The sequence below is a fragment of the Metopolophium dirhodum genome, chromosome 7 (genome assembly GCF_019925205.1).
Source record: "Metopolophium dirhodum isolate CAU chromosome 7, ASM1992520v1, whole genome shotgun sequence".
In the NCBI taxonomy this organism is placed as follows: domain Eukaryota; kingdom Metazoa; phylum Arthropoda; class Insecta; order Hemiptera; family Aphididae; genus Metopolophium; species Metopolophium dirhodum.
In genome coordinates, this window is record NC_083566.1 from 6404109 (window position 1) to 6428628 (window position 24520).

Below are 24520 nucleotides of genomic sequence, written 5' to 3' on the forward strand. Positions count from 1 at the left end.
TAATAATAACAAACATTCTAACCTTATGTAAGTATGTAACCCTATCGTATAAATATATATTCAAATTAATTTTTGTCAAATTTTTGGGCTTCGACGTGTTATGTAATAAATAAATATATACATAAGAATTATAACTTAAGACTATTCGAATTGGTGACATAAACATGAAACATATTAAATAGTTTCGTAATAGCCAATGGTAATGCACTAATGCCTCAATGTGCACGTCGTAGTGTGGGGATAACGTCAATATCGACTGCCGACACTTAGACCGGAGAATAATCAGAGCTCACGGAATAATTGGCCAAATCACTCTATCTGGACCCGGTTGATTCTCCACCACCATATATTTCGTCGTCAATGCTAATTAACATTATAAACTGTGATGTTATGACTAGCTCATGGGTATCAATTAACTGATAATTAATTTTTTTATATAATGTATAATGTGCGTATTTGTTATCGTTGTATTATGTATCTATAATCTATACTTTGTAAATCAATATCTGCAATAAATCACTGCAAATGGTCACTACTGCCGAGGGAGTATCTTCATACATAAAAACAATAATAAAAATGTAAAGTTTGAGTACGACTTTAATCGCGTAACAATTACAATAGTGCAACATTCTTCGCAGCGTAAAAAAAATATACACGAGGGGAAATATTATATAGTATGGAATTTATGATAATAAAACAATAAAAATTGAATAATGTTCCCTACAAACATAATAATATAGCAAACAAAATATAAATATTTTAAATCGATTGGTGTAGCATTAGAGTTATACTTTACAAGAAAGTTTTTAAGAATTGTGATACCTCCTAACCATGGTAAATAATATTATTAACTATTGTACAAAACAATGATGCGCGCGCGTACCACGTATGTACATTGTACCTATTACCTATAAAATATAATATCATATCATTCGTATATATATAACAATTTTTTTGATTTCATTCTTTATGTTGTATATATATTATAAGACGAGCAAGTATGTTATTTAGGTCTTGAGTGTTTATTCGTTTATTCATTAATACCTACCAGGTTTTTGATACTAAACGTTCTCTGACAATAAACAAATCTGGAGCTCTATCAAACTTTCTATAGTTCACTGCTATAAAGCCTAAAGGCAATAAGTTTCACGATAAAGACATGGGGAAAATTTCAAAGGCATGAAGTTTTTGTGAACATGTAATTTTGTATTCTCATCAAATTGTTTTTCGAGTTACAATTTACATGTTTGTTGTAATTAGAGCAAAATTCAACTTGTTTGAAAATCGCGTTGATATAGTATAGTATATTGCGTACGAATTATATAATTAATTGAATTTGGTTATAAGTTATTATGTAGGTAAGTATTTATTATGTATTTCGTTTTTCAGTTTGTGAAAAAAAAATATTTTAAAAAGTCTTTCAACGGACGAACATTTATTTTTGTGATAAATTATTATAATATGTACTCAATAAATAAAATATTTTGTATTATTAGATAAATGTATAAAAAGTGAATGACATTTTGAAACTAAATAAAAGCATGATATAAAATGTATTTAAAGCTAATCTGTTAATCCTCAGTAACACAATTTGTCGTTGTTGTTATTGTCGTTATTCGTTATGTTTTTGTGATTGATTGATATTTTTCATGGCATTTACCTGCCTCCAATAAATATTGTTTTGAAAGGGGAGAGAAAAACGTGACACATAACGTGAAATTCCCAAGTGGTCTCCTGTATATATGAACACATGGTTATATCAAAAATGATTATATTTGTTCCAGCAGATTAAAGGATATTTGTTGTAGCATATACCAAAATTGTTGTGACAACATATAAAAAACCGAATTTACTTATAAAAATATAATGAACATATCGAAAGTACGTACCTGCCTATACCTACATAAATGCAGCTGCTGTACGTTTTTCCGTGATAAAGACTAATTTTAAACATTTTAAAGCTTTCTATTAAATTAGGTTGATTTTGTTGGTTATATGATCGTTAGCATTTCATCAAATCCAAGCGGTTTAATAATATTAATTCCCCGGCAAAAACATTCTGATTATCATATTTACTATAATTTCATAACTCATGATGTAATACACTCAGCTCGAAACTAACACTAATTGAACACGCGTTAAGCACATAAAAAAAAGTTTTAGAATAACACATTTTACGCTACTTAATATGATTAATATAATAATAATGTAGGCTTGAATTATGAATATCCTCGTAATGTTTGCCAACCATTTTCAAGCTTTTTAATTTGTAATACAACTCTTTATTATGATGAACATTTCCAGTATATAATTAATTTTAACAACACAATACACATTTCTATGTAGTTTAACGTTCAAAGGATAATCGTTGTGAAAAAAAAAAAAATTTCCGACTTTTGTTGATTTTAAAACTACAACTATTTTTTACTCCCGCTCAAGTGAGTCCAACTATATAAATAAAATTAAAACAAATAATATTTTGGTGCTTAAAATTAATTTATATGCTTTGTATTTTTTTGACAAACATTATTTATTTATGTTCGCCAAACAATACACGTTTCTGAATAATGCCAAGAGCTCATAATATTGGTACAAATCACGATTCGATTGGTATAGCTAATAAAAAAAACAATATTTCATCTGCAGAAAAAATGAAAATGTGAACTACAAATCACACGATAATTTCTCGTATTTTTCTTTATGAATTGGTATGTCATCAAGGCGATAAGCTTCTAAATTATAAAGTTACGGTACTTTAAGTATTTGCGTGGCAACCGTAACTGCTAGGTAAAGCGAGGTAACTAATAGCCGAATGTGAGCCCAAATACGCGATACGCAATCTTCAAATAGGTGATCTAAATATAGGTATTGTATACCACAATATGACCACATAATCTCAAATCAGCTACCGTGATAGTTAATTAAAACACGAATTGTATAGTCTTATAGATATTCCTTTGCCGTAAGATTCTAATATAAAAATTACTAGATACTACCGAATTTTTGATGATTTAAGTTGTGTTACATATTTATTTGGTGTCAAAAGAGTTAGTTAAAGATTTTGTAAATCCTAAAAAAAAAACTGTTATTAAAAATATTTGAAATACCCATTATATTATAAGGCAAGTACCTATGTACGAAAAGCGTTTAATATTTACAACACTGGTACATTCTGATCATTCGATGTGTAGATAAGTTGTATGGGCAATTCAAATTTAATGGCGTGGATAATTTAGAATTGAGATTTTGAGTGAAATAACGATATATTTTTTCTATCGATTATCGGCGGACCATTGTAGAGCTCCGTTCAATTTGTCAAATTCGATGATTTATCTATAGCGTATTGCTTTCAAATGCTCATAATCACGTTACACCATTTTTCACTGTCTGTATAACTTGAAACAATATGACAAATGCCTTAGCCCAACAACGACGAGTCTGTTTATATTTAGGCAGGTACCTACTATAATAATATGCTGTAGGTACAATATAATATTATTAGTTTCGTATTTCTTTCACGAATTTTATCGTAAAGTGATTTTTAGAAATTTTTCCATATGTATTTACTCGGATTTTTTTCTGCCGGCCTTTAACAGCGTGTCGCCCTTTTTTTGCCTGTGCCATTTTCTTCATCGTACGAAGTATAGACGTGCCCCCCGCGGTTACGGTTTTATTATAATATTATAATATGTTTCCCTCTGTTTTTATATCGAAAACAAACAAAAAAAAAAATTAATAGCCTTTGCGTTTTCCGCTTTTTGCTGTTTCAGTACCAGTTACACGAGCGCCGCTTACGTGGCGAATCCCAACGTTTTGGTGCGCGTCAACTCGGTGACCAGCACCAGCGGTACTTACGCGACGATCAGAAGCGTGCGGAAAACAGCTGCGTCGATGACAGATGACGACCACCCGAACCACTGCGGCGGAGTCGCCGGAAACAAAGGCAGCAGCCACGTGTCGCCGTACGCCACCAGCTACGTGGCGACGGCGGCCGGAAGTAATAATTATCACGTCTACTCGAAACCCGCGTCGCCCACGGCGTCCAAGATATCGTATTACGCCTGCACGCCACTGGTGAGTGTGTCATCTCGGCCGTCGAAAACCTCCGAAACCGTCGTAATTATAATATCTCAGAATATATTAAGACGATATAATATCGATATGAAATTACAATAATATAGGTAGGTGGTATAGCTGTGTGCCTGTGTGTTAATATTTCTACACTCGTAAAATATGACGTAAATATAGGCGCACTATACAGGGTTATCCACACCAAGCACGTATTCACCTCCTCTTCTTCTCCAATATAATACAGTTATTCAAAATCTAGTTTTTGAAATTTTTAAATATAGGTACTCAATAAAGACTACATTTTCAAATTCTTGACATTTTTTTGTACTATACTTGAGGAGTTTCCTGTGGAAGATACAGACTTCTTTTTTTTTTAAAAGGTTTTCTATTGTAAATTATTTAGTGGATAACTTTGACGTATCAGAATCAAAATTCGTATACGAGAAGTCTTGAGTTATTAATTAATTGTGTGTACCTACTATATAAGGATAATAGATCTATGATTATGGGTTTTTGAAATGGGTGATGGGAGCTATTTAGTAATTATTATTAAATCTATCAACATTAATAATTTTTATTAAATGGCCCAAGTATAATAAATAGTAAATATTGGATCCAATATTACAGCTATTTTATGTTTTTGTTAAACTATTTTTTAAGGACTATTATCCTTAATACAAACATTTTATTAACTGAGAAACTATTCGTCGAATTTTGAAATAAGCAAGTACATCAAAATTTTCAAAAACATTATCTATTAAATAATTTGCAGTAAAACGGTGGTTTCCATTTGAAAAACAAAAGTGTATACCACCACAGGACACTCCTTAAGTAATACAAAAAAATCCCAAGAATTTGAAAATATGGTTTTCGATTAAATTTTAAAATTTCATAAATCAGTTTTTGAATAAATGCATTATTAAAGGTAAGATGGGAGTGAGTATGGTTGGTGAATCACCCTGTATAATATTATACGCGTGTATATAGCTTTAATGTGCTAAAAACATTGCAGTTTCAAGACGGTACACGTGCACAGCTGCTGGCTCCACTGTGATATACCATATATTCGTTTATTTAGGTCTTAATTTATTTATATCCCTACCTTCTCCACGCCCTATAGGTCAGGTTTTAACTTATTTTTTCGTTGACATTCTCCTATACTACCCTCTAATGTACTCATGTCTCAACACCTCAATATAGGAAACCATTAACACAGATAGTCGGTTTGCTATTGTATGCAATAATATCATATATTATTATATAGATATAGGTACTATATTGTTACCGTATTCAAACCCTCTTCCCCTCCCACAATGAAAAACATCTCAAACAAATTAATTGTCGTATGCGCCTTATGCGTTCCTATTGCGGGGAAGGAAAATTTAGTAAATATTTTCTATAAATGTTAACAACTCTAAAGATCAATGATAAGAGTTCTATCTTTATATTATCTTAATTAACTCAGAATTGACAAAAAAAGTATTTACGATGGATACAACAATAATTATGTATAAAATATACATTAGAAACTTATAAAGTTCTAGTAACTATTATTTCTATGTATAAGAATTCATCTTAAACGTACTTGACAAATGTGGTAGGTACCTATAGGTAAATATATATATAGGTTTCTATCTAAAACACGTAAATATTGTTACAATATCATACTGCAATCGTTATATACTGCACCAAACTTCAGAATATTAATAATATTCACACGTTTCATACCTCTCTGCATTTAAAAAAAAGTTGTAACGGCTCAGAAACAAAAAGAATTATTATGAAAGTATATAACTTACAAACAAATGAGCGCGATTTCCGTGCCAAGAAATTATATTCACGTTCACGATTTTCATACCTGACATATTCTACATATATACACAGTACACATAGATATTATAAAATTATTATAATATATTTCATACAAATGATGTCTTAATTTTTTTTCATATTAATCACGCAACAATAATTCGATTAGTCAATAATAGTTTATAGCTATTATAATAATTCAAGTCTTGTTTGATAACTCTGGAGTTAATACAATTATACACAAATATTATATAACATCATACATTTTAAATAGGTAATTATGATAAGCTTAATATACCGTGTATCCACGGGTACATAAAAACTGGGTTGGTACACTCAATAACTCAGTTATACTCAGGTTAGTGAACCTACATTACTCTGTACCCTATATACCCTATATATAATTATAATTCCGTCTGCGGGAGTTTGATGATCCAATAGTCTAGTTTCATGTCCCGCAAACGAAATTCAAAAATATGTATAAAATACTGATTAATATGGGTAATTTAATTATACAGTGTACCCTGTTTTTGTGTACACGGTGACACACGGACACAGTATATCACTAAGTTTTATAATTAAAATTACAACTTAAATGTTTAATTTAATTTAATAATTTGTATAGGTAATAATAATATTATAGTAGTATAGTGCATAGGTATAATATGTTCTATGTATAGTAGGTGTATATATATATTTTATTTTAACATAAGTATGTTTTTGGGCTGAGTACAGACATTTTATTTTTCTAACAGATTTTGCAAGATCGACGTTTTAGTTGACATGGTCACTAATTAACAAAAACATATTTATGATTCACAGATTTCTAGTGATGATCAAAACAAGACCAAGACCAAGACTTTCAAAATCTTGGTCTAGGTCTTGCAGACTCAGTCTTGGTCTTGGCGCAAGACTCTTGCTATTCTCACAAAATATATAAATAAATAAATAAACTAAATACCTGTTATAGCTGTGTGTAGGTTTTTTGCTATGATCTTTAAGATGAAACTTAAGTCCAATATATTATATAGTATATTCATAAATCAAACATTAACATAAAACAAGTCAAACAATTTAATTTTTATTATACTCGTTTAAAACTTTGCATTTTAAATTATGCTTATATTATTTTACTTGTATTTATATTTGATGAATCAATTTACCAGCATAATTAACTTTGTAAGTTCCTATTACATTTATAATAAATATCAATAGGTTATAACCAGGGCTCGGAACTTTATGCATTTGCATCTTTCTCAGGAAGCTGCATATTTCAAATCTGATTCGATACAAATTCGTTTCATGAACCATACAGTTGAAATACAACAATTTATGTTGCATATTTTTGCATATTTTACTAAATTTATATGATTATGCATATTTAAAGATTTTGAGTATATAAATGCATTTTATGGTAAAAATTGATAAGAAATCTACAACAAACAAGTTTTTGATAGTTGAATATTGTAAATTAAATAATTTAAAAATAAATAGCCGCCGCACACGGTTTCCTAGTCTATATTTTGAATTATACTATACCGACTAATAGTTGAAATATTGTGTAAATGTTTATAAATATTATAAATTATTATAATCGTCTTATTTAATTAAAATGTTTTCAAGAATAAAATATTTATTTTTACCAATAGCTGTCACTTTTGCCGTCGGCGACGCTCGCCCGTATGGTTTATAGTGTTTTTACTAAGAAATAAGAATTGGCCTTTAATGACCGTAATGACCGACCAGGTTTACAGATTCAGTATTATCGAAAGAAAAATATAAATAAAATATTTATGATTCAAAAATAATTTTTTTTCTCTATAATTATGCTTTTAAATACATATTTTTAAAAATAATAAATGCATATTATACCGCATATTTTGGTTTTTTTAGGGCATTCGTATGCACATATTTCATTGTTTTTTAGCGCATAAAGTTCCTAGCCCTGGTTATAACTAATGAATAATTATTGACCAATAAAATGTTTATAAAAATTAAATTGTTGTTTTTTAAATGTTCACTTTAACAAATAATAATATCAAAAAAATCATACAGACTACAAACGAAAATAAAAACGTACTTCTTAATAAAATGATACCTACCGTAGTCCGTAATGACTTTCAGCAATTATTAGTATATTCGATTCAAAGTAGAGGTGTATTATGAACATACATTATTCTATTAGCAAGACAACTTTCGACGTCTTTATCGATTTTGGGAAAGTAAAATAATTTTTCAGTAATTGCTAATTAGTATGAGGCAACAATGTTATTTTGTTATATTAATTCCATTTATTTCTAATCAGCAGGTAATCTTTTTTTCCAATAATTCGCCATTTCCTCGAATACTGATTAAATTTAATAACAATACTAATAATTTCTTATTATTTTCGTTATAAATTATAAATTAATGAAATTTAGATACACAAATGTGTTTTCGAGAAAAAAAAATTTACAAGACTGCAAGAGTCTTGCAGTGATAGTCTTGGTTTGGTCTTGTTCTTGCAAGCCTAATCTTGGTCTTGGTCTTGCTAAACCAGTACCATCTTGGTCTTGGTCTTGCCGCAAGACCAAGACCAATTTTGATTATCACTACAGATTTCTCTTGTAGAGGAAAAATATTGAGTTGCCGCTATGGTTTTTTTTAATATTAGTGTATAATAATTTTGTATTCTAGAATCCGATTGTTTTAATAATATCAAAAATCAATCAATCAAGTATCATATCAACGACAAATTAATATTACATGGGTAGAATGTAGATACTATCCATATAACTACTTTACTAGTATAGGTACTATGAAGTGAAATTTTCATATACATATACATATATTTTCGATATACATTGGTTATGGTCAAAGAAACGGTGATGATTTTGTAGGTTTATGAAGATTACAAAGGATTATACGAGAATAATAAAGGAACCGGGAAGGGCTGTTAGAGAGTGCGAAGTTCAGTCAGACCTGTGTAGAATTTATCGGGCATGGTATATAGACAGATAATGAAAGAGGTGTACAACAGTACAGGATTATATAGGGAAGAGGGATGTATGAAGCCTTTGGGTTAGGGGAGAATCCAGACAAAGAAGACAATGTAGCCTCAAGGTCTAGAAGTGGTAACATCAAAGAATACAAAGAGGGATATGTTATCTCCATAGTAAATATATAGGATTGTCTTAATTTTACATTTAGTTAGGATTAAATTAATTTGTTTTTAAACGGACACTTTGTTCTTCCATTTAACACATTTTTTTTAAATTTAAAATATTAATAGTATTACAATAATTTGTATGAATTTTATATAACACAATTAATGTAAATAATTTAATGTGATATTGATAATATATCCTTTAATATAGTTTTCATGTATAATACACAATAGTCATGAAAGTTTTTTTATAATGTTCTTTTTAAACTTACAGTTACAGCTTCAATAATAATTGGAGTTGAAAATTATGATAATAATATGCCAATAGAATATTATTAAGTAACATTTAAAACATATTATTATTACTTTTTTTTTATTCTAAATGGTAATTAGTTTTAAATAGTTTATTAAAGCATGAAATTATAAATTCTAAGTTAATTAATTGAATGTTTGATAATAAATTAACATTCATGAGAGAAATCTTAAAAACAGTAATAAATAAATTGTATTCATTGTATAATAATCAAGTCTTTGTTGAGATGAACTTTTATTATTTATGCTGTTTTAGGGAACTGTATAATTCATTATTAATTATTATTCAACATAAAAGAAAGCTTTCAGTCAACGATTAGTATTGCATTTTACTTGTAAATTAATTTGTATATATATGTGTATAATACATTGATTTTGTTTAACACTGAGATATTTTTATATTTGGCTCTCGATTACTTGTTATTTAAAAATGTACGGTTTATCTTATTAATATTAATAATTTCATAACATAAAAACATTTTTTTAAATAATATTATGTACCTATATACACAACTTGAAAGTAATTAAAAAACTGCATAATATGGCTTTTTGAACAAGCGCGAGTAATACAATTTTGAGTAATTCGTTATTGTTAAAAGTTAAAACTCAAGTGCTTGAAAAACATTCAGAAATATATATTTAACTTGATTTTATACGAAGGATCCTAAAAAGTATAAGTAATAATGACTAAAACGCGTATCGCAATACCAATAGTTACTATTACTATAATATAATAAATTATGTGCTTATAGGTATATTAAATGATATATTATTAGTTAGTACTCAATATTTACCCCAGTGTGTTAGTGATTATATCTATACGTAGGTTTATACATATCATGAGGTATCTATGTGTTAATGAGTATCATTCGTTACTTAACCGGTCATTTTAACGTGATAATCACGGTCGTTGTCCGCTGCTATCCAATATAATATACATAAATTATATAGACACGTAAATTAACTCTGAAACACCATCGCTCACCTATTCCACGCATACACGTCTTGTCCATCAATGCTGCCCCGCTGCGTCCGTTCTTATCGAATTATATAGTGCGCCAAAAATCAATATACCACTGTTACACTTTACCCCTGGGTGACACGATCATTACGCAAAATCGGTTCGCGTGATTTAGGCCCATTACGGCAGATAAATCATCCTCGCGGTTGCGGCCATAATCGATTACCACCCTGCAAATGGGCACCAAGCCATTTAACAGGATTAGAAACACGAATACCCTCCCGGTATAGATAATGTCTTGAATCAATGTCCTGGCACATTTTTTTTCTTTCTATTTATTTATTTATGTTTATTACCTATATTTTTTTGTCCCGTTTGGACGGAACTTTGAGTGGAACTCTGCCAAAACGACGTCGTGACGTGGGCAAAAGTCGTAGTCGTCGTGTTTATTAAAGCCATTAAAGATTTCGGGTTAAAGGACCTTCCGCGCGCGCATTCGATCAATCATTTTTTTTTTTTCAACCACTGACAGTTTGAACGAGAAAAGAGAAAACCGCCGTCGTTATTTCAATACGCCGTCAAATACCTTTCATTCGTCATAATAATATTACGCTGTTCGTATATAATATAATAATGAGCGATCGACGGACAAAAAAAAATATACCTAATAGTTACGGAACTAAAATCGACTCTCATTTATGACTAATTCATAAAATGTGTATTGCTAATGCACGCGTGGTCGGTTCTCTAATGATTTTCGCACCGGGATTTCGGACTACCCGTGTATACACACTCTGCATATAACGTCCCCATCAACCATAATACGATGTATAATATACCTACATCCGTCCGGTGATAAATTATTCGGCGCTAATATGCCCGATTGCCGGACGGAAGGGTGATGTGATGGTGTGGCGCAATATTATATTATGATATTATATATTGTTATGTACGTTGTTTACCGGAATTAGATGGCTGTTAACGATCGGAGAATGTGTGATGACTTGGACGAGCGTATACGCCAGCTGGACTCACGCGGCGCTACCGTCAAGTTGGAAAGACTCCTCCAGGAGGGTGCTTTCGGCAGGGTGTATCAAGGCACGTACAAGCACAACGGTGGTGGATCTCAGGAAGTGCTCGTCAAGACCGTTACGGGTGAGTTATACACGACGTGTTTATTATCTACACGTAAATTAATAAGTTTTTAGCATTTTTTTTTTTTGCGTGTGTTAAGTAGGTTATGATAATATTATAAAGCACATATTATCTGCACGTCTCGTGACGGTTATTATTTTTGGAAGTAAAGAACATTGCATTTAAAACACTTTCGTTGCCCAATTATTATAGGTAATACGCTTTAAAAGGATTTTAAGACTTTAATATAGGCCAATATTTAACGATTAAAATATTAATGGTGTATAGAAAAATGATTGTATCTAAATATAATTTTAACCTTAAAAAAAAATAAGAATAATGTTTAGGAATTTAGGTACAACTTAATTGGCTTAAATTGATTTTATGGTATAGATGTAGACGTCACATCACAGATAAAGTTATTTAATATCATGGCTAAATATATAGATATGATCGCAACTTTGTGATACGCAGGTGTCATGACCGCCACTGGCAGTGAATTTTATCACTTCGATTTATTTGCTAACAAAACCATACAAATAATTAATTTTTTGGCTAAATAAATCCAAAAACCACTGCCAGCTGAGATTTCTTTCCGTGCTAAAACATGCAATAATTGTAGGTGCGCAGCCCATAACGAAAATGCGTCTCAATGCAATCATACCTATATATATTTAGCCATGATTAATATGATATACTGAGTGGTGAGTTGCTTCGAAAAAATTGAATTTTACCTAGATATACACGTGTGTGACGCTACAGTCGTCCTCTTAAACGCTACAATTTATCGACTTTTGTTTTAATAAGAATGTAACTCGATTTAATTATTGGCTGAATCGTGAACTGAAAATAAAAACGTTTCAATGTGTGTACCTATAGTTACATTGTGAATTTGTGACCGTGGTGTAAATTATTACGCGTGTAGTTTTTACGCTCTGCCGATTGAAAAATAGATTCCTATTTCTGAATATTTGCTGACAGGAATGTAAATTTACATACCAAACTTCTGCGGAGAATTGCATCCACTTTTCTTCTCTCAGACATAAATCTATATTGTGTTAAAATATGTCGAAATAATTGAGTTTTACACAATAATTTCATGTATGCATTCTATTTTAAAATACTTTTATGCCTATTATCTATAGGTACCTACATATATATTAGACCTATATATTCAAAATGAAATGTTTCTTTTTTTGTTTGTCTCCCACCCATTGTAATAATTCTTGTTCTTGATAAAATTCAATGTTTTCCTAAAGGAATTTTTTTTCGATTTTTCTTTGAAATGGCTCATCGATAATTTCAATGTTCCATTTTATTCACACGTAATTGCAGCTGATTGTTTATTAAAACCGTTAACTTTTTTTAATTTTTTAGACTTCAATTGAGGCTTATTTAAAAGCTTATTAAAAAAGTTTTTAATTATGTATGGTCGTTTGTATTTAATTTTTGCTACATCTTGGTATATTTTATTAAATATACTTGTCTGTATAAAAATCAAAATAATAAATAAAATCTCGTGATCGAAATAGTGATATACATAATTTAAAAGCTCTTTTAATAAGCTTTAATATGAGCACCAATTTATTGAAGTCTCTATCTTAAAAATTAAAAAAATCATAACGGTTTTAATAAACAAGGAGCTGCGATCACGTGTTAATCAAATGGAAAATCGAAATTACCGATGAAACACATAAAAAAACTCTCTTCAGGGAAACACATTATTTTATCAAGACCAACAATTAAAATGGGTGGGTGACAATCAAAAAAAAATTAATTCGATTAAGTCTAATAATAATATACAGAGTGTAACAGGAAGACTTGACAGATGAAATCACTTTTGTTCTAATCAATATTTTTATTTTTTTTTTATATATATAATTTAGTTACTTGCGCTACACGTAAAATATTTAAAAAACAAAAATTTTAAATTTGATATGAAGTTTTTTTAAAAAATTTTAAATTAGCCAATTTCCAAATCTGATTATAAAGACTATTTTGATGGTAAAATACATTTATATAAGTCAGGCGTACTTTATTTTTTAGAATTATTTTAAATATCAATATTTCAATATTAACCATATCATTTTCACAATTTTTATCAATTTTTCATAATTCTTTTTTTTGCCATGTCTTTCTAATGCATCCTGTATATATTAAATATTAAGTGGAAACAGTTCTATATTATAATCGAACCACACGGATAACCAACTTGACGTGGTGAACCATTAAATTACAAGTTATACGATGGAATTTAGCTGCTCTTAGTACTAATATGTAGGTAGATAACTCACGAGATATTAATATGAATTTAGAAAAAAGTTTTACAATTTAGTACAATGTTTTGTGTTACGAGATGTAAAGATTACAATATATATATATCTATAATGTAAATGAATTATGTACGATAAATATACCTACGAACTAAAATTCGTAGTTAAATACCTACTTTATAGTATTACAATTACTATACATTACTATAGTACCATTGACGGTGGGCTTCGTAAAAAAGTGAATAAAAATGTCTATAAAATTATTTCTGAAAAAATGACATCAATGTACATAGTATATTTTCCACTTAAAAACTGACCCCGTAATGCAATTAATTTTGATTTGAATGTGTACAACTGATGGATATGAAAAATTCAAAACTAACTACCTACGTTGTGAAACCACTACCTATGTTATATATAAAAAAAAAGGTTTGAGTTAAAAGGTTTTTTTAAAGTTATTTACAATTAAAATCCTATGTTGATTTTATACAATGGCTGTGTTTTGTAATCTGTGAACTTTTGCCAATTTAAGCCTGCTGAGGATTGTTGCTATGTTCATTTAAGTTTTTGAATGATAAATTATTATTTATGAATGGCTAACATTTTTACATCATATATACATTCACAACTAAATATAAAAATAACGTAATGCAGTTTCAGTTTATCTAAAACAGTAATTGTAATTTACAAAAAAGAAAGATAATATAATCTTAATTAGGTAGATGAAAAAAGATCTTTGTACCATTTATTGTAAATATATGCTGACAGTACAATATCACATATAAAAAAGTCGAACATTGGCTTTAATATATTTTAGTGTCATTATATCAATCTAAAACTCTTTACAATAAATATTTTTCAATTTAGAATTTCATCAACAGTGATGTAAACTATATTATGTACTAATGAGGCCATATTGTATTATATTATAATGTGATACAAATTATTAGTATTTAAAATAGCCATTAATAGTTTTCAATTTTAAAGAGTGCATGACGTATTATGATAATATATTTAATGTTTATACGTTTAAAATAAAAACATATTAATGCAAACACTAAACTGTCACGGCGTGTCAAAACATGGTGTGCTAAATTGAATTGTCTGTTATATTTACATTTATAGTTTGACGTGTGATATTTTATTCTTTTAATACAATCCATTAAAATCAATTTACTTGTATAAATATTTATTATAATATTGCATTAACTTATGAACTAAATAAACAATCATAATATGAATAATTTTAAAGTTGGGTAGGTAACAAAAATAACTTAATTCTGTGAATATATTATTATATATGAATTTTGTTCGTTCGTTTTTAAACAATGATAATATTTTCAATACTAATAATTTCTGTTCAGTGTACATACGCGCTAGATTATATTTAGGTGTAAACAAAAATTAAGTCGACAAAATAATCGATAATAGCGATAATCTTATACCTGGTTTATCGAGGTTGTACTTTTATGTTGTATTACTTTTAGTCACCAAGCGACCGCTATTTTATAGGTATATTGTGGAAATTGAATTACCGTCCACCACGTATTATTTTGTATAGGTATTTTAATGTTAAAAAAAATTATTATTATTAATACAATTTACATAAATATAAGTTGGCCGCAAAGCAGTTTGTGCGTTGTTTCAATCTCGGCATATATTATATAGCTGCAACAGTGATTGTATATATTATTATACAATTTAATCGTTTTTAACGTTGTTAAAAAAATTACAATTAAATCAGATTGAATGGTTTTAAGAATATTTATGTATATATTACATAACATTATTTATGACGTAAACCTCATTAATTTTTAAAACTGAAAATGCTGTAATATATGCTTACCTATAGTATTAAGTTTATTTGCGTTTGCTTTTTTTATAATTAATGCTTATAAGCACGAAGCACCAGATTATCTCGGAGTGGGAAATTAAAGTTTCGATCGCAAGGTGAAATGTTAAACATTTAATACAGTCGTTCGAGTATCTACAGTTGTTGGTGGACCTTTCAATACCGATCGACATCGACCCTTTCGAAAACCCATCGGGCCGTGACGAATTATTAACGATTGCTTTTGTTTCGTGTCATACAATATATATTATTATTATTGTATAACCATTGTCTACTTTTTGCCTTTAACGAGAAAAAATAAATAAATCAGCCGAACAAGATCAATTTATGTTTGATCAACTTACAGTCCCCCGGGCAACAATTCACGTTCGTCTGTGAAAAGATAACTTTTGTCGTCCACAAAAATCATTTCGTTGGAGATGAATCGGATTTTCAATCTCTGCGCCTCACTGTGTCGTCTCTGCATCTCATCCAGCACGAACCCTCTTCTCGACGGTAATATCCGCTACTTAAGATGTGACCGGATAGTGTACCGCCGAATGACTGGTAAATGTGGGCAAAAAAAGTATAAATGGGATAAAAAAAAAAAAAAAATAGAATGAAAAATAAAAGCGTCATAATTCCCCTCTTGTGTGTGCGGCGGCAGCAGTCTAAAGGTCTCTGCCGGAGACGACCGAGAGATTTCGATTCACTCGCGTACATTCAATTTGCCCTCCGGTCAGCACTTAAACCCTAACGAGATATAAAAATAAAAAATAAAAAAACATTACCTGGAGGCCACGGGTTTGCTCGGATCCAGGGAAAATGTTTGCACTGCGTCCCGCGCGTGGCGGACTAGGGGTTAAACATCGTGAAATATATGTATTACGTCGTCGTATAAATATTATATATTATGTGTGCGTAAGGTACTATGCCATCGCATTGTCGTAGGCACAACACGATTACGTATTAGGGTATTATCGGGTTTTCCGTATAGGACGAGTACGGGAACATAATATTATAATATAATATCATACTATCCGTCCCGGTCACTTTTATCATCTTTATTGTCTTGCACGCTTTGATACATTTCATGTCGACCTGCAAGTACAAAATTCACTTATCCTAGAATATATCGACTTGAAACCTGATTGTGCTACGACTGTAGTATACGGATAATATGATTGCACAACAATGAATATTCAATAGCAAATAGCCCTGGTGAACTTGTGTTTTTGTCTAAAATTCATTTTTTATGAAAACAAATTGTTGTGCTAGTCGTATATTACCAAAGTTTTTTTATTAATCAGGTTTGATTACAGATCTAATTAGCATTAAACAATTTTAGTACCTATATCATTACGGTTATAATAAATTGTGATCTACAATAGATATATTGAAAAATTACATAAACATATTTATTATTTATTTATATCTATATTATTTCATATACATATATTGTTATATACATTATATCACTTTAAAATTGGCTAAACATAGTGTAAAAAAAAGGAAAACTACAGTGATTGGGGGGGAGGGGGGCAATGCCCCCTTTGCCCTCCTCCTGGATCCGCCACTGTACAGCACTTATTTATATTACATATACTCACGAAAAAAATACCATTCTAAAAGTTAGAATAATGTGATCCTGTTATGTTATGTAGCTCGTGTTTTTTTTTTAATAAAACCAATTAGAACAAAGCATAACCTCGGTACTCATGCGGTATGTTACATAAGTACCTATGCTACGGCAAAATTTGTGGGCGCGATATATTTTCATCACGATCTATTGCATGTTAAAAACCCTTTGGAATTCCAAACGTTGAACCCTTGATCTTGACCCTTGCGCGTTTTGTACACCTTATTTCATTTTCTTTTTTTTCTTTTTGAAAGGGGGTGAGTCGCATACGTTTTCCAGTTCAGTCGTCGCCGTCGATTAATACGTTCGGTAAAAGGGGCTACTTTGAACGGTTGGATTGAGGGAACGTGGAAGTTACATAAAAAGAGGGTAGGAGGAGGGGCTAATGAAAAAAAAATAATATATATATGATATAACATAATATGGACCCCCTCCCCCCTCAAAATAATTCCCGGTGGAATTTATTGTCAAGCATGATTTAAATTTATTCTGCAGTCTGTTGGGCCTGGAAAATGGATGATTTAAAAATATATAAGTGCACCAAAATGTTTACATTTGAAATGACTTTTCAGTGTTCTCGTGCAACTATAGAAATATTTATTTAAAGTTTTCTTTCAAATAAAAATATTTTTTTATGTCTTCAAATAAAATATTCTAAATATTTAACTTGTTCGGAATGACTGAATGATAATAATCTTAAGACACTCGTATAAAATATTGCATTCTAATATTTATGCGAATTATAAACATATTTATATCCATCACTAAATACCCACATACTATTGTCAAAAACCTTAGTTATTATTTTACGATTATATACCTAAGTCTTAACGCACAATATTAATTTAATTTTGTTCCATATAGCTGATGCTGCGTCTCAACAAAACAAAATGTTTCTGACTGAAAGTCTGATGTTGCATGGTTTCCCGGGCCACGTAAACATATTACAACCAATGGCTGTGTGTCAGTACTCAAACAAACCAACGGCCGTATTATATCCGTTCAGCAACAAAGGAAATCTTAAAAAGTAAACAGTCATATTTTATTTACATTAATGCGATTATGTTTGCGCTGCGGCCATTTATAAAACAATACGTGTATCGCAGGTTTCTGTGCGATTGCAAACGGAAAAATAACGACTACTACAACTTGACCACACAAGACATTGTTAACATGGCCGTACAGCTCTGCTTGGGAAGTGTGTTTCTTCACAGCCAAGGCATCTGTCACAAGGACATAGCTGCCAGGAACTGTGTGTAAGTATACCTACAACATAATGAATACAACATATAATATTAGATTTAAGTCGGTAAAATGCCCTTGGCCTTCAATTATTAATCAGCCCCATCTTATATAAAATTCAGACTTCCAATTTAAGTGTACATAAAGGAGTTAGCATTTGAAAATATATGCACATAGGACGTAATGAAATATTTAGTAACCAAGCCGGATATAGCATTAAAAATAAGGAATATTGACAATTAATATAGGTATTAAAACGTTATGCATGGATAATAACAGTAGATATATATCGTCTATATTTCTACATTTAATTATTTAAATGATCATTTTTAACGATTAAATTTTATAATAAACAATAATAGGTAAAATATAATATTTCCGCGTGAACTTAATGTTGCTAGGTTCATACAACGTGTGACAATATTAGTAACACAACTATTAATTTTATGTCCTCTTAAAATTGTCTGTTCTTGACAATCCAAAAATATTGTACTACTATAAGTTAGAAGAACTTTTTTCAAATGTTTCATTCCTTTGTACATGTTTATCCCCCGTTGATTCTATTTCAGGTACAGACATAACATTTATTTTATATTTAATAAAATATTACCTACTTCCTAAATAAATAATCTCCACGATGACCTATTTATATTAACATTATTTTGTGACATAAAAAATACATTTTCCTATAATATTCTAATATTTGATATGTTGATGAAGAAAAATGCAATTTATTTTTCAATTAAAATATGACAGCAAAATACATTTTAAAAAAGCCATTTTAAAAATTGAGATTAATCAAAACGACGTTAAAGTTCAATGGAAAAATAACTATATTTTCTACAATCAAGCGCAAAACATTTTAATGCTTATGACGTGTTCAAGCTAAATTGTATTAAGTATTTTGATGTTATATTGAATATGTTAATGTAATATTATATTGAGATATAATTTAAGAAAATATTCTGATTTGAATTTCAAAGTGGTTAAAATATCGAATAATGTTTTGTTTTATAATGTCTCGGTTAATGATAAAAAAAATAAATTTAACTAACTTTTACATCTTATACCTTGGAAATAAAATGTAATAATCGAACAAAAATATATATACTGCAGAAGGGAAAATATTACATACATTTAATATTCCCTTTAGAAAGCTGAAGGGTTGCTGTATATTGATTTTAATACGCGAGTCTCGCTCTTAACACTAGATCAAGAATGCAATAAGTTCTAAAGAGGGTGATTATCATACTTTGAAATTCTATAGAGACGGTATCATAAAATATTATTATTACCACCGGAAATTATTTTAAACAATTTAATAACATAATAGTAATATCATACTCATCAAACTATTTCAATTTTAGTTTAAGAAAATATAATAAAACACGTTCTTTTACAATATGTAAATAATTATAATGTTGATGTTCTGCATCATATTGAATATTAAAAAGAATATCGTCTAAAAGGAGTTTAAATTTTCTTCATAACAAATCCATTAGTTCTTTTCAAATCTAGTCAAAGGGATTAAGCAGGTGCGTGCTAAACGAGTTACTACATAAGTTATCTCAAAAGTTTCCCCTATCACTATGTAATCGTGTGTCCATAATTCCTTTAAGTCCTTTTAAGTCTATAACGTCGGCTGCCATGTAAATTATAATATGTATTATAATAACATTATGTGTGTGTGTGTGTGTGTGTGTGTGTGTATGTATTTAGCGTGGACGAAAAGTTGCGAGTCAAATTAACCGATAGCGGATTGTCTAGAGACCTATTTCCCGATGATTATTCATGTCTAAATGACAACGAAAACCGACCCATCAAATGGATGGCGCTTGAAAGTATCACTTTACGCACCTATAACGGTGCCTCGGACATAGTAAGTTGTGCTGTGTTTATTATAACAATTTATTAATAACAGTTAGAAATAAACATTTTTTTCTTTTATCTGAAATCACCTGTCAGCCTAAACAATTAAAAGATTTCATAATTGTATGCCGTTAGTTTGCACTTGGTCAATGTTATAATATTATTTCGGGACAACAGATTTTGAAAAATTATATTAAGAAAAAAAATAATGCGCTAAAAACAATTAATTATGATGCTTTAACGTCTAGTTTATTAATTAATATTGAGATACTACTTAATGAGTACCATTAGATTAGGAAATACGTATGGCGTGTAACTACTAATTATCATTCCCAATGTTCTAATTAATTTCAAATTCTAAATTCTATATAGGTACTTGTGAGCATGATAATCTATAGTTAATTTTATTTTATTGTGGTTATGCATAGAATTTAATTTAAATTTAATTAATTAGAATTCTCTCGAAAATGAAAATCTAAATCAATCAATATTTGTTACTTATACAATATATTATATTAATCTATTATTAGTATGGACATTTATGTCTAAAACTAACCACCTAATTATTTAGGTTTTTATATTAAAGGTATAATATTAATAAATACCTATTTCAATTTTCATGATATTATCATAAAATAATAAAAAAGTTTTTTTTCTTTTACTACCTAATATTCTATAATATTCTTTTGAATTAAAAATAGTGTCTATATAATTAATCCAAAAAATATTTGTATAATATTCTACTTTATAAACTTATAACTTTTGCTACTTGACCTTTCAAAAATTAAAGCCGTGTGACATGCAATGCGTCTAAAAATAAAACTATCAACCATGTTGCTTTTGTAAAAAAAAAATGTATAATTCAATTTTAAAAAATTAAAAATCCTAATACTTATATTTTTTAATTTAAAACATATATTTTATAAATTACCAACATTAAAAATGTTTTTAAATTTAAAAAAATGTTTGTTGTTCTATCTAAATAATTATAATATGGAACCTACTAAATAATATTGTTATAATCATTGAAATACATTTATTAAATGATTAATTATATTATATTAGATGGTAAATCGTTTATTAATTTTAATGTCATTCAAATTTAAACTTATGTTAATATTACATGGTTTTCAATATTTTTAATGAGTTGAGTTGATTGATTTGTGATTACATAAGACAAAAAAATCAAGACTGTTGAAATCAAAAATATAGGGGGAAAAATATTATTTTAGAAATGTTCTGTTTAATTTAACAACAAGCGTTAAACGAACCGTCTATTTTTTATGTAAATTGACTTATCGTGCCTTTTAAATTAGCGAAGACAACATCGTAGACGTGATATATAATATAATATTTAATTTTGAATAGGTTTTTCTGCAACTGATTTAGTAGGTACCTAGTTAAATTGTGTTTTTACTATTTAGGTATATTATTTTTGTTTTCATTACAATTATTATATTGTTAATTTAGTTTCATTACCATCTCGGCCTTCAATTTAGCATGTTGATTTGACATATTAAATTATTTAAAAGTATCTACTGTCAATATGAATTAAATTTAAAACATACAGCAGTTAATGTAGAATGAAGAATAATAGTTAATACGAGTACATTACACGATTACAGTGTACTATTATTTTAACTTTTATTTTTCGATGTTTTAATTTTTTATATAAGTATAAGTAATTACGTTAATTTTTAAAGAGCGTCTTGTATTGGAGTGTATAATACACGTACAATCTACTAGTGATAAAAAAATTTAATTATAACTAATGCAAATTAAACTATAACTGCGAAATATGTTTATTTTAGTGGTCGTTTGGTGTTTTGCTCTGGGAATTGGTCTGCTTAGGTGCTCAGCCCTACTCAGAAATTGATCCGTACGATCTAAGCCTTTACCTACAGGAGGGATACAGGCTATCGCAACCAATCAACTGCCCGGACGACCTGTGAGTACTCATGGAGCAAAAAACATGCCATTAAACTACATTAACCTGGACACTACCCCACCAAAGGGTTTCCTCAAAGGGGTTATTATTTTTTTTATTCACTTAACTCTAACGGGAGTTTCAGTCTTAACGAGCTATTCAATGGGAGCGGGATACCAACCCTAAAGTAATCGGATGGCCTAAAACAAAAACAGATAATCTAGGGTTTCAATTGTGAACCAATTATTATTATTACTATTATTGTTATTGTTATTATTATTATTATTATTATTATTATTATTATTATTATTATTATTATTATTATTGGTAACAGTAGTATTGTTTTAGTTATATTATATTACATCATTACAGGTTTGGGATGATGACGTTCTGTTGGCTGCCCAGCCCAGAGGAACGACCATCGTCTGCTCAAGTATTGGCGTGTTTACAGGACTTCCAAAAAACTCTCAACCAGTTTATCTAAAATGGACTTTCCTTATTTTACTATTTATTATTTTTTTGTATGTTTTGTTAAATATGTTGATGTACATATTATTAAGTTACTTACAATATACGATTAGAGGTGCTATGTATGTAAGCGTTGAGTATTATTTTGAAGAAAACTTTTTTTTAACGGACAAAAAGAGCAAAAATAAATGGAGTGTTGGAAACAGAATGTTGGAAGATACTATGGTGAGAAATGAAACTGCCATTTATTACATATTTACGTAAGACAATTTAATTATTTAAATATAAAACATATTTATATTCGTAAACATTATAATATACCTTTATGTGTTATATGTACATTTTTTTAATTGCATGAACAGCAAATATATGTTTTTTGACGTTTTTATTAATTCTATCGTTAATATGTTATTTTTTTCTTAAACACAATTTTGGTCATGTTGAATTAAAAAAGGAGACCAACCCTTATATTTAACTACTAAAGCTTAGGTTGAATTTATTTTATAATATTCATAGAATATTCGATTTCACAACCCATTTCGAAATGTTTCGAAGATATTTCATAATACTATAATATCAATAATATTATTGTTAAGGAATATTGCATATAGGCCAAAATAATAATAAAATTACTTCTATAACATTCCAGAACTGATCAGATGGTATAATATTGCAAATTATTGGTGTTAACTTAAAACAATGTTAATGCATTGTACGCATAATATATTATTATCTTAAATAAAACTAAGACCAACCATTGTCGTGCTAATCGATATTACGACCTATAGGCTATAATCTACGTATAATATACAGTCATGAGCTGAGTCTCTTCGTGATCAATTTTTTTCTAATTAATATTTTTGAAATATTACAATTTTTGAAAATCGTTACTACGTGTAACACACAGAGTGGTCACGACTATTATTACACACAATGTTAGTTTTTGGTTTACTTAAATAGTCAAAAATTTAAAATTTAAATTGTTGTGTAACAACTCACATTTCTTAATAATCTGAGTTACATTAAAGATAGAGCTGCTTTATATAGATAATACATATTATCATGTAAATATATTATGATAAATATAACTGCTTATTTCCATTAAGTATTCAAATACTTCGGTAATGATTATGTAAGTGTTCAAAAGTTTTAATCGAGAGACAGTAGATAATTATAGAGCAGAATTAGTGCGTAGTGCGTACGAGGACAACAAACACGGACAACTTTTATGTTTAACAGGTATATATGCGTAAACGCGCAATCGAGTTTAATCTTATAACATGTATTATTATCACTATTCAACTGCGTCAATTCGAATTCCAACATGTTGCTGTAGATAATACGAGTGTCGTTAATTGTTATTATACATTTATATAATTTTTCAGATCGATGGGACTTGCTCGCCAGGGTAAATAAATAATAACAACTCGATTATACCTAGGTAATAACAATTTGAAAAAAAATCACCATCCAGAATTTCGCATTAAATACATTATTCAAAACATTTCATAGGTACCATAATAATTATCAAACGGTCGCCGCCGTTCTATGGGTACAGTTTTTTGCACAAATTACACGCCTATGGTACAGCACACTGCCACACTGCATACCGTACCATATTATACATCAAACTTCGAGTGGAATAATTTATACTACACGAATTATTTAAATAATATCCATTTACTTTATACGGTATCGACGTGCATATTTTTAACTTTAATTGGAATGGAACTATATACGAACATATATAAATATACAATATAGGTGGGTGAATGTGTGTGTGCGTGTGTGTGCGTGTGCTTGTTTGATTATTTTTTGTCGGGTATTCCCAATACGTCG

General features: G+C 29.2%; 1 protein-coding gene across 2 annotated transcripts in view; it reads left to right on the forward strand.

Annotated features, from left to right (window-relative positions):
- LOC132948613 (tyrosine-protein kinase Dnt-like) overlaps positions 1–23073 on the forward strand; it is an 80657-nt gene extending 57584 nt beyond the window's left edge. Inside the window, exons 6-12 of one of the 2 annotated variants that reach the window (XM_061019160.1) lie at positions 3771–4074; positions 11270–11453; positions 18040–18202; positions 18282–18431; positions 20137–20296; positions 22098–22234; positions 22586–23073. In XM_061019160.1, coding sequence (XP_060875143.1) covers positions 3771–4074; positions 11270–11453; positions 18040–18202; positions 18282–18431; positions 20137–20296; positions 22098–22234; positions 22586–22697 — 1210 coding nt within the window. In that variant the 3' untranslated portion in view covers positions 22698–23073. The remainder of the gene's footprint in view (positions 1–3770; positions 4075–11269; positions 11454–18039; positions 18203–18281; positions 18432–20136; positions 20297–22097; positions 22235–22585) is intronic. The other variant, XR_009665034.1, reaches the window with a different exon arrangement.
- The last annotated feature ends 1447 nt before the right edge of the window (positions 23074–24520 follow it).